Here is a 12645-nt window from a genome sequence, read left to right on the forward strand (position 1 = left end):
TTTCAATACAGCCATCATCAGAGTGCATTAAAGTCACTCTAAAAATTTAAATTTTGTTAAGATTTGGAGGCATTAAGAGATAGAGTCCCATCTAGTTGACATTAGCTTTCAATAGGAACACCATCGGATATTTAAATAATTTATATTTTTATTACCTAAAAGCCTTATCAACTCCACCCACTTGCTGGCAGAGAATCAGGTTCGATTTGAGGACAAGTGATATTTGAATGAAAGGGACTCTGGTTGACATTCAGTTTCAATATTGTCATCATCGGGGTTTCAAATACCTTGATTTTGTTATTTTAACCTTATTAACTCTATCTACTTATCAAAAGATGATCAGGCTAACATATCAGTTTTCTGAGTCATTATGTCAGTGAAAAAAACGACAATTCATATCTATTTGCAATGAATTTCTTTCAAAGAGAACCCTAAATGCCTAATGTGAACGAAAAAATGAAATAACTTTGTGAATTTTGTAGCCTTGCATTCGCTCCCTTATTAATTCAAGTCTTGTTAACTCCAATCCTTTTAAGGAAACAAAATTGACTTGCAATTTAAGTTCATATTCAACTTGAGCAGCATTTCGAACCTTAGATTTAAGTTTCATACGTTGGTCGGAGCACATACAGATATTTAATTCTAATTTAAACAGGATATTAATTATTAAGATTCAATTTGTTATTTGATCCCCGCAACATTTTCAAACCATGGATTTAAACATTTAGCATGTTTGTCAAAGCATATGCGAAAAATTCAAACTTCTTTTTAAATGATGGGTGTGTCTTTCATTGTGTTTGCGCAATGCGCTTGCAGGATTTTTGGCGATTTATATAGCATGTTTGCATGCTTTCATAGAGAGAAGTTTTAAAATTCATTTATTATTTCTTAATCGACGCAGCATTCTCGGATGCCCTGCTTGCACATTCGTCAAATTCATAGGAGCACGTGAACATTTCATTTTTAAATGAGGTTTGAAATTTAAAAATGGTTGCTAAATTTTATTGCATTTGCACGCAATTTTTATGCATTTGCACACTATATTTGCATGAATCTCAATGCATTTGCACAATGCATTTGCATATTTGCATGATTATTGATGCATTTACAAAGTGCGCTTGCATAATCAAAGGTACGCATACCCACTACTTTTTTTTTTTAACACATATCCACTACTTAACATGCTTGTATAGTGCACTTATATGTCTTAAGTATACTTGCACTATGTGTAGATGTGTAGATGTGATTTCCTTTTGGTGATTTGATGTGTCTCACACACTTTGTTGAAACAATCATGCAACTTGTCACATGTGATTGTGTACTTTTTTTTTCAAATAGATGCATTCACAGGGTGTACGACACATTGACGGGGTTACAAGCTCCCTTGCTTTAGTGGTTAGCACACATGTGATAGGAAATACTTGAGTTCACAAGTAACTCTAAGGGAATACTTGAGTTCGCAAGCAAACCTGTCACTAATTGGATGAAAACAGCGAGAAAATAATCAAAATCTGGGCGAAAATAGCCCCAAAATAGTATATTGCACTAAGGAAGCAAAGCAAAACACATATAAAGAAAGAAACAAGTGATCCTCTATTCGAGAGGAGGATCGTTCTCTCCCAATCTCTAGACGCAAGGTCTAGAGCTCTCAAACCTCACAAGACTCCAAGAGAAACTTCAATCTAAGCATGCCTAGCCCTAACCCCTTCATACCCTTTAAATTGCCCTCTCCACCTCCTTAAAAACTTCCTAATATAAGATAGTATTTAATTAATTCAAAAGATATCAAATCTTATCAAATTAATTAAATCCACTTTCCTAATATAAGATAGTATTTAATTAATTCAAAAGATATCAAATCTTTTTAATTAATTAAATCCAAACAAATTGGGCGTGGGCCTCTCCCTTAGGCGGTGTAGGAAGGAGGCAGTTTGACCCGCCTCTTGTATACAAGTGGAGATTGAACCGACATATCAATACCGTCCTCCCAAAGAATCACCTTGTCCTCAAGGTGAAAACTAGAAAATTGTTGTTTCACCCTCTCGTACGGCTCCCATGTGGCGTCGTAGTCCGGCAGATTCTTCTACTTGATCAGCACTTCTTTCGTTCCCTCTTCTTTCTGACGAACCCCCATCAACTCTAAGGGTTCCATAATCACCTCTAAATCTTCCGTAAGTATGGCCGATAATTCCGAGCTGGCTGTATAATCCCCAATGGCTCTTCTCAGTTGTGATACATGAAAAACTGGATGAATAGTCGCCGTGGGTAGTAATCTTAGCCGATATGCCACTGCTTCGATTTTTTCCAATATTTCATAAGGTCCAAAGTATCTTGGAGCGAGCTTTTCATTTCTCATGTAGGCCACTGTCTTCTGCCGGTATGGTCGGAGCTTTAAGAACACTTTCTCTCCTGCTTCAAACTGGATGTCCTTCTTATGCCCATCAGCCTATTTCTTCATAATTTGTTGAACTCTCAGTAGATGTCTCTTTAATTCTTCTAACACTCGATCCCTTTCAGCCAAGTACTCCTTTACTGAAGAAACTGGAGTACTGTTACTCCCGAAGTGCACCAAGTGAGGGGGGTCCCTTCTGTACAGCACCTTGAATGAAGTCATTTGTGAAGTTGAGTGAAAAGAGGTGTTGTACCAATACTCTGCCCAAGACAGCCACTTGGCTCATAGTTTGGGTATCTCTAACACAAAACATCTCAAATAGGCCTCCAAGCTCCTATTGACCACCTCCATTTGACCATCTGTTTGTGGGTGGTAAGTGGTGCTCCTCTTTAGAATTGACCCTTGTAACCTGAACAATTCTCTCCAAAAATGATTGAGGAACACCTTATCTCTATCTGACACGATCACCTCTAGTAGTATGATATTCCATGCAATCTGACCACCTCTCTAATGAATGCTGAAGCCACTGTTGCCGTGGTGTAAGGATGTCGGAGGGGGATGAAATGAGCATACTTGCTCAATCTATCCACCACCACCAAGATCATTGTGAAGCCTTCTGAACGGGGCAATCCATCTATGAAATCCATGGATATCTCCTCCCATACTCGTCCCGGTAGTGCCAACGGCTGTAGTAGTCCCCCTGGTGACATAGCCAAATACTTGTTCCTCTGACAGATTTCACACCTTGCCACCATCTCCTCTACATCTCTATGCATTCCCTTCCAGTAAAGCTCGGTTGTTAGTCTCTTGCTGAATGACCCCCAACTGCGCTTCCATGAAATTCCTGTAGTAAATTTGGGATGTGGATTGAGGTATGGGGCATCACAAATCTTCCCTGGTACAGCAGTCTGTCTCCCTCTAATGAGTACCCTGGATGGCTACCCTCATCTTTCAGCAAATCTGACCTGATCCTTCCCAGTTCTTCGTTTCTAGCACTTTCTTCCCTGATAGCCCCCCAGTCAAGCATCAAAGGAATGGATAATGCCACCATCTGCAGCTCCCCCATACATCTGGACAACGCGCCCGCTGCCTTGTTCTCCACCCCTGGTCTATACTGAATCTTGAAATCATACCCTAGCAACTTGGACAACCACCTTTGATGCTTTTCCGTCACCATCCGTTGTTCCAGTATGTATTTCAGGCTTCGTTGATCTGTCCTGACAATGAAATATCTCCCAAGCAGATAGGGCCGCCACTTTTGGATGGCCAAGACGATGGCCATTAATTCCCTCTCGTAAACTGATTTCAGTCGGGCTCTAGCCGTCAATACCTAGCTGAAATAGGCAATGGGTATATGATTCTGCATTAGTATTGCACCTAGTCCGTATCCTGAAGCATTTGTCTCCACAATGAAGGTTTGAGAAAAATCTGGCAAGGCTAGGACCGGTACCGTAGTCATCGCCTTCTTCAAGCTCTCAAATATTAATGTGGCCACCTCCCCCAATAGGAACCCGTCCTTCTTCAACTGTTCAGTGAGTGACCATGATATGGAGCTATACCCCTTCACAAACCTCCTGTAGTAATCCGTCAGTCCTAAGAATCCCCTTAATTCCTTCAGATTTTTCGGCACGGGCCACCTTAACATTGCTTCAATTTTGGACTAATCTGTTGCCACTCCCTCTTTTGACACCACATAACTCAAGTACTCTACACTAGCTTGTGCAAAGCAGCATTTCTTCAAATTAGCCCTCAGCTGGTGCTCCTGCACTACTTCTAACACCCTCTTCAAATGCTCCCAATGCTCCTCTTCTGTCCTACTGTAGACTAGGATGTCGTCAAAGAATACCAGTACAAATCGTTTGAGTTAAGGTTTGAAACCTTATTCATGAGGGCTTGGAAAGTAGCTGAAGCATTGGTAAGGCCAAACGACATCACCAGGAACTCATAATGTCCTTCATGAGTTCTAAAGGCCGTTTTTTGTACATCCTCCTTCCTCATTCGGATCTGATGGTAATCTGATTTCAAATCTATGTTGCTGAAAGATCACGGTTCCACTCAATTCATCTAGCAGCTCGTCAATGACTAATATAGTTTCCTTGTTGAGTGCTCTGTAGTCCACACAAAAACGTCAGCTAACATCATTCTTTTTCACCAACAGAACAAGGCTAGAAAAAGGGCTGATGCTGGCTGGGTCTGATGATCTCTGCCTGCAACATTTCTCTAATCAACCTTTCTATCTAATCCTTTTGGAATTGAGGGTAGCGATAAGGCCGAACACTGATGGGCGACACTCCCTACTTCAATACAATGGCATGCTCCTGCCCCCTCTACGGTGGCAATCCCTGAGGTGGCTGAAATACCTCTTTCAATCTTGCTTCCTCGCAACTCCACTAAATACCCTCGGCCCGCCAACTGGATATCTTTTACCATCGTTTTAAGAGAAACTAGGGATTTTGAAAGCCCCGCATCTCCCTTAATCACTACCTTCTTTTCGTCCACCATCAACTCCATCGTAAGTGCTCCCCAATTCACCTTGTTGTCACCCAAAGTTTGCAGCCATTTCATCCCTAGTATGACATCTGTGCTCCCCAGCTCTAGTGGAAGGAAGTCCTCCATCACCTGTATCCCCTGGATCGTCAGTCGTACTTCACTACAAATCCCCTGACTTTTCTCTATCTTCCTCGTACCCATCATCACTTTGTAGCACCCTGTGTCCACCAATCTTATTCCCAGTTGGTCTACGACCTGGGTGGAAATTAAATTGTGGGTAGCCCCACTATCAATTAGCACCACAACCTCCCGGTCCCCTATCTCTCCCTTCACTTTCATGGTGTGATTCATAGTGAACCCCACAACTGAGTTTAGGGAAACCTCAGCCAGATCCAAGTGTAGCTCCTCTTCTTCTTCTGTCACCTCCTCACCTCCCTCCTCAGTTTCCTCGTCATCGCAGACGATGAGAACCTGAAGAGTTCGGTCCTTGCACCGATGTCTTGGCGTGTACTTTTCATCGCATCGAAAACACAACCCCTTAGCCCTCTTCTCCTGCATTTCTTTCTCTGTTAGCCGTTTGAAATTTCCTCCCCCGTTTTCTCCTTGGTAACTTCTTTACTACCTTCTGTTGCAGGACCTCAAGGTGCGAGATGAGTGTTCGTCATTCGGTATGTGCCCCTGGTGCTGCTACTCCTAGCTCCCTTTTCCAATTTTTTTTTATTTTCCACCAGTTGGGCTAACCTCATGGCTTCTCCTAAGTCACAGGGCATCAAGACCTTTACTGCTGCTCGGATCTCCGCCTACAGCCCTTTCATGAAATTTTCTTCTGAGTCGCTCCACCCTGCTAGCTAGGTGTTCAAACTGCTCCCGGTAATCTGCAATTAATCCCTCCTGTGTCAGAGCAAAGAGCTGCTCATAGAAGTCTCCTTCCCGATCGGTTTGGAAATGTTCTATTATGTAGTCTTTAAATTCCCTCCAGTTCCTGATCGGCCTCCTTTGGTCTCTCCACTGAATCCACGACAGGGCTTTTCCTTCCAAACATAATTCGGCTACAGTTAGCTTCTCCTCTTCCGTTAGCCCATTGACAGCGAAGTATCGCTCCACCTTGTAAATCCACCCATACGCATCTTCTCCTTCGAATCTGGGCATCTTCAACTTCCTCACCTTTTGATCCCCCCCCCATTGCCTCGAATTCTTCCATAGTTTCCCCTTTCCCAAGTTCTAGGTGCACCCCAAGTTTCCCGATCTTCTCTTGCCCTGCCATAGCCCAAACCCCCGTCAAAATCCCCTCTTCTCCCTTCAAAATCAGCACCCCGACGGCCGTAAAATCCCTCATAGTGTTCCCAATCAGCCCTTCCTTGCTCCGCTCCCCCATATCCATACCTTTCCCCATATCGATCTCCTCTTTCCTCCCTATGGAAAGGCTCCACATAGGGTCTTCTTCTTCCCCCTTCCACAATTTCCACATCTTCTTCTTCCTTTCGGATTTCAGAATTGGTGTTTTTCGCTTCAGAGCCCTTTGCTTCGGATGCCGTCATTTGTGCTTGAAGTTCCAACATTCTTTTCATCATATCTCTGAGATCGGCCACATGCCCCTCCATGGAAGAAATTATTTCCTCCATGGTTTCTTTGATGTGATTCATCTCTCCTTCGAGTCTCTCCTCCAAAGAATCAACTTTCTTGGCCGTCATTACGATCCGGAGTTTGTAGATTCACAAAATCTAGATCTTGGAGTCAACAAACAGCAACTTCCTCCTTTTCCGGGCAAAAAACTGCTGCTGGAATTTGCCGAAAACAGCCCTCCACCAGCCCCAAGACTCACTCTGATACCAATTTGATAGGAAATACTTGAGTTCGCAAGTAACCCTAAGGGAATACTTGAGTTCGCAAGCAAACTTGTCACTAATTGGATGAAAACAGCGAGAAAATAATCAAAATACGGGCGAAAACAGCCCCAAAACAGTAGATTGCACTAAGGAAGCAAAGCAAAACACATATAAAGAAAGATACAAGTGATCCTCTATTTGCAAGGAGAATCGTTCTCTCTTAATCTCTAGACGCAAGGTCTAGAGCTCTCAAACCTCACAAGACTCCAAGAGAAACTCCAACCTAAGCATGCCTAGCCTTAATCCCTTCATGCCCTTTAAATAGCCCTCTCCACCTTCTTAAAAACTTCCTAATATAAGATAGTATTTAATCAATTCAAAATATATCAAATCTTTTTAATTAATTAAATCCTCTTTCCAAATATAAGATAATATTTAATTAATTCAAAAGATATCAAATCTTTTTAATTAATTAAATCCAAACAAATTGGGCGTGGGCCCCTCCCTTAGGCGGTGTAGGAAGGAGGCGGTTTGACCCGCCTCCTGTACACAAGTGGAGATTGAACTGACATATCAGCATGTCACCTAGGACACTCGTACACTCATGACTCACAATGTGCTTATTCATTTTATTTTGTTCAGGTACATTCACCTAAAACAACTGTAGGACATTTGTAAGGATCTGAAGTGACAGTTGTTCACCAGAATGTGTTATCACAGGGTCATACCCATAATTTCAAATTTTAGATTAGTTATCACTCATATTTAGACATATTGCTAGGAATCCAAATATGAATGCCTCGAAATAGCATCTTAGCATGTTTTACACATGCATACTTTTCTTATCTTTTTATATTTGGATTTAAGCCTGGTGGGACCCACAAAGAATCAATATTTAGATTATAAATAGGGAGCCTTGACTTAGTTTATTTCACCCAAATTCACTTCACAAAGCATGTTCTTGAGAGGTTTAAGTGTGCATGAGTGTGCTAAGAGCTACAGGGAGGTTCTCTTTCACACATTGGCGAGTCTTCAAGTCTAATACAAGTTACTTATAATTCATGCATTTCATTCTTATTCTCATTTTTTACAACTTAGATCTCTTTCTTTTCATTTAATTTTAAAACTTTTAATTTCTTTTTAAGTTCTATTTGGGTCCCTTGTTAGTCTAAATTTTGACAGCATCTTGATGTCTTCCCAACATAGGGGATTTAATTGAGTATGTTGAGTCTTTCAATCACGTCAAAAAAGCATGCATGATTAGTGTTGTGTGACACTGCAGCTGTAGTCGTCAATCCGACCAACCAAAAAAGCTAATGCATATATAGTTCTTCAGAAACGTATTTGCAAGTCGCAATATTTCCCCCATTCAAAAAAAATTGTCACAAGTATTACATATTTTCCCAACGGTGCTACAAAAAGTGCACATGAGACTCACCCGGGATGTCACGAGCATCGCCTATAAGTTTTGAAGAGGCTCAAGCAACTACAGGGGTCGATTGGATGATTCATGTGAAGGAGGGAGAATAAGTGAGGGGGGTCCCGAGGGCGTGTTAGACGTGAGAAGAGTGTGCGGGTGTTGTTGGCTACTGGGTTTGACTGAGGGATGAAGGAATGTGTAGGTTTAGGTTTTAAGTTTTTTTTTTTTACAATACCAACTGTAATACAAATGAGTAATACATCATCATATGGCATGCACCGTACCAACTCTAAAAGTAATTATAGGTATGCGTCTAACACAAAGAGCTCCTAAGTAACTCAGCCAATCTAATTTACAAGTTAACTTATTTTTTCTCAAATCCTATATAGGCCTGTTGAAAATTTCTCGTCTATCCTTTCAAAAGAACATATCAGTTCATGATATATTAAGAAGCAGTCAATCAGATTTTCTTACAATAGGAATTCTGCTTATTTTTCATATCGGCATATCATAAGCAGATTCGATTATTGATTATAGAGCTGTAAAGACGGGATGAATCCTTCTTCCAAAAATATTGCTATAGAATAAAACAAGTAAATTACCGGGTCTATCTGTGATTTGAAATGCCTGTCAACAACGATTCTTGCCACAGCCTGCAAGAACAAGGCAATATGGAACCTAAAAATTTATTCTGGATAATGATGATAACAAAAAAATGAACTTAAACAAAAAATAATAATGAAAACTTCTTTCTCAAATTAGATTTATAATTGTGACAGAATTTCAAGAGCATTCAATCTCATGAAAATATCCCCAATCCCACTCAACTCAACATGACAATTCGCGTGGCCTTCTAAAGGAATAACATCAGAAATATTAGTATTCTCTCTCCCTACCACAAAAAGCAAGCAAGACAAGAAACACTGCAATAAGTCTGGCAATACCGGAGCTCTTCTATATGGCAAATCATTGAATAACAATGGCAACTGAGCCCGGCCCTGTTTTTACAATAATTTAAAAAGATACAAAATCCATAATGGAAAAAGTAAATAACTTCATGAAAGAAACGTTTCAATCCTTAAATAAAAATATCCTGCATTTTCAACTAGCGGGCACTCAGATAGCTGCTCATAGAGTTTCACAAATTTGAAAATTACAATATCCCCGGGAAGATCTAAAATCTAGATAATTCTCAGTAAATTTGAGGAGAAGAAAAAGCAATTCAGACTTCAGAGGTTAAAATGATCTAAGTTGGAATATATCACAACGCTTTAAATTAAAATTAATCCATCAATTGCCAATGAACAGTGACTAAGTTTTCAGGAAAATATTTGTGCGATCTTTTTGAATGAAATATTTGGGAGTCAGCTCTAAGAAACAATGCATTACAGCTTATTAGCTGAGACTAAATAGCAAGTACAATGAAATTGACTATGAAAGAGAATGGGCTCCAATGAAAAATATATTTATATAAATTACCCTCATTTCTGTCTGAGTAAGATATGTCTGTCCATCAGGATCACGAGACAAGTGAACTTTTTGTCCGAATCTTTCTCCAGCATCAGTCCATTCTTTACTCACATCTGAATCATCCCACATCAGCTTCATGTCCTCCGACTCCACACATTCATCCCAATATTTGTAGTACATAGGCATATTAAGATTGTTTAAAGCGTTTAACAATCTACAATGAAATAAAAAATAATAATATAAGCCACTCTAAGCCAATCACTTTCAACAACTAATGTGGTACTTCTGTATAGTATAAGAATGAGATATGCATGTGAACAATTCAGCTTGATATACGAATATCAACTTGCCACGACATCTTAGTCTGCACATAACATGCCAACATGGAACTAGCAGATCACCAAAGTGAAAACAGCATACAAAAAGTAAAGAAACTAAAATTCTTGATCATTTAAATCTTGGTGAAGAAACGTTTACCTAACCTACACTCTTGGCTAAGGAGAAAGTGTTTACAGTCCATATAATAATGTACTAAGATTTGTTTAATTTAAGAGTTTAGAAATGCCTTCTCCATTACCACTATAAAGCTTCCTAATCTTACACCTTCATTGATACAAAACCACTCTTAGAAAATGATTAATAACCTCATTATAGTAGTGTCAGAAGCCTGAGAAAAATATCCAACCAAAGTCGGCACATCATGACTTATTTCATTGGATGTAACGGAACAAGCAGTCGATGACTTAGACGGTATTATTGGCGACAAAACACCAAGAAGTTAACGATGTGAATTTTATGAACTAAACCAAGCTAATTTTTTTGAGTTTGTGGCAGCCTGATGGTTAATCAACCACTAAACTTGTCAACAGCGCGAAGATTTTTAAGTTCATGATAGTCATGAGGGCCATAAGTGACTAAACTTTTCTCATAAGAAAAAGGTAGATGTTCCAAGTTACGACAGAACAAAACATGCAACATTCATTTAAATGAATTATGAAAGACTGGCAGAGCAGACACTTTGGCTTTCGAAGTGGAGCTTTTATAAGAAGAATTTTGAACATAGAAAATGAATAGGAAGGAGTTTAGTTTCTGCAACCCAACAAAGGGATCATTTTGTTGCTTAATTTTAGAAAATGTGAAATTTTAAATTTTCATATTAAATTTTGGAGTAAAAATTTTTACTTGCAAAAAAAAAACTTACAATGAAAATTTAATCGGGAATTGTATTTTCTCCACAATATAAAATCAGCAGGAGCCCAACGTAGTCATGAATTGGATGATAATACATAAAACAATTGTATTTCTTATGTGCTAATCTCCTTTTATGTGTTGTTTGTTTTTTTTTTTTTTTTTCGCTCTGCATTTTTTGCACAGATTTCGCTTCTTTCCCAACAATTCCTTCATTTGGTTAGAGGTACTGAGAAATAAATTTCGTTTTAAAACACTATAAATATCTCCACAACTCCATTAATGGCTATTCTCACCTAAAATAAGTAAATAATGATATAATTTTCTAACGGCAAGCACCCACATGAGCCCTAATATACAATCCAACTCCACCTTGTTGATAATCAACTATTAATTTCGTGCGGACTATAATATGAGGAGCCAAAATTTGAAAAAAAAATTCTAACACTAAATTCAATAATCCATCCTTTATTCCTCCCAAGGGTAAAGCCTGCTTGGCGAACCTTTGATTCCCATCTATCTTATAAGGCTTCTGAACAATGACAGCTTTGCGAATTCTAATCAAATGAACATATGATTGCGATGTTACAGAACCAAAAAATTTATCAAAATATAAAACCTCCCAGCAAGTGCTAACTCTCTAAAACAAGAAACACAACCGAAACTATTTTTTTATATGGAAGAAAATAACAATTCGCGATCAGGTCAAACAAATATAAAACAAATCGAACAGAACGCGAAGTGCAACACATCTTGCATTGCGATTACCACCAAGCTAAATGTACTTCACGAGGAAATAGAATCTCTTTATAGAAGAAAAATGGCGCATTGATGCAATGTAGGGGAAGACAGGAACGAGAACCGTCGTGAAAAGGAATTTTTTTTTTTGGGGAAAAAAAAGAAGAATTGGGAATTGGGAATAAAATCGAAGAACGCGTACCAGTCGGAAGCGGGATGATTTTTTAGGATGTCGAGCGAGGAAAGGGGGGAGACGGGGATTTAGAGATCGGACAACAGAGAGATCCCGTATCTGGGGAGGACGCGTGGCAAGAGACGGATGGTTTTCATGGCTGTTTGGCGGAATACAACGGTTCAACTGTCAACTTCTCGCGTGTGTTTTAAGCCTTTAAAGGGTTTATGAAAAAGACGCGGTTCGAAATATTTAATTAATTCTGGTCGGAATTTGATTTTAAAATGGCGAAAGCCTTTTTTTTTTTTTTCCAAAAAAGAATTTGATTTAAAAATTATATTATTTTTTAGAAAATATTGCTTAAGAAGCTTTTTGACGTAATTAGTTGAGCATGAAATTGATGTTAATGAAATACATTAATTTAATTTTAATATCAATTATGTTAGAATATTTATATTTTTTTCTTTTTTCTATATCATTTATTATATTTAATCCTGATTTATCTCAACTGTAAGTGATAGCCAATACTTATTTATGGCAAAAAGTAAATATATACAGTAGAGGCAAATGAAATATAAAATGAGAATTGTTCATAGCAAAGAAAAAAAAACGATATAGTATTGATACGGCATCACAAAATTAACTTAATTGGACACGAATCTCGAGGCAAAAGCTAGTTGGAAACTTCAAAAATTAATTCCGGAAGCACCCAAACTCTGATTTCAGCAAGCTTATAGTCAAACTGAGCGTCTCGGAAATACGAATCCAACGACACCAAGATCAACCCAATCCGAGCCCAAATGAGTCTGAATCAAGTACCCGAAGTGCTGTTGGAAGGTTTAAACCGCAATTTGAGTTACCAAACAGTCTCTGATTTTGAAGAGCTTATACTCGAATCGAACGGCTCGACGAGACGAATCCAACGAGCTCAAGATCGCCGAATTCTGAC

At 39.0% G+C, this 12645-nt stretch overlaps 1 protein-coding gene across 1 annotated transcript in view; it reads right to left on the bottom strand.

Annotated features, from left to right (window-relative positions):
• Positions 1-11810, bottom strand: part of LOC110096670 — a 31782-nt gene extending 19972 nt beyond the window's left edge. The window contains exons 1-3 of the mRNA XM_020822728.2: positions 11727-11810; positions 9608-9812; positions 8731-8781 (exon numbers count right to left, since the gene is read on the bottom strand). Coding sequence (XP_020678387.1) covers positions 8731-8781; positions 9608-9784 — 228 coding nt within the window. The 5' untranslated portion in view covers positions 9785-9812; positions 11727-11810. The remainder of the gene's footprint in view (positions 1-8730; positions 8782-9607; positions 9813-11726) is intronic.
• Between the last annotated feature and the right edge of the window lie 835 nt (positions 11811-12645).

Source organism: Dendrobium catenatum, unplaced genomic scaffold (assembly GCF_001605985.2).
Source record: "Dendrobium catenatum unplaced genomic scaffold, ASM160598v2 fragScaff_scaffold_716, whole genome shotgun sequence".
NCBI lineage: Eukaryota > Viridiplantae > Streptophyta > Magnoliopsida > Asparagales > Orchidaceae > Dendrobium > Dendrobium catenatum.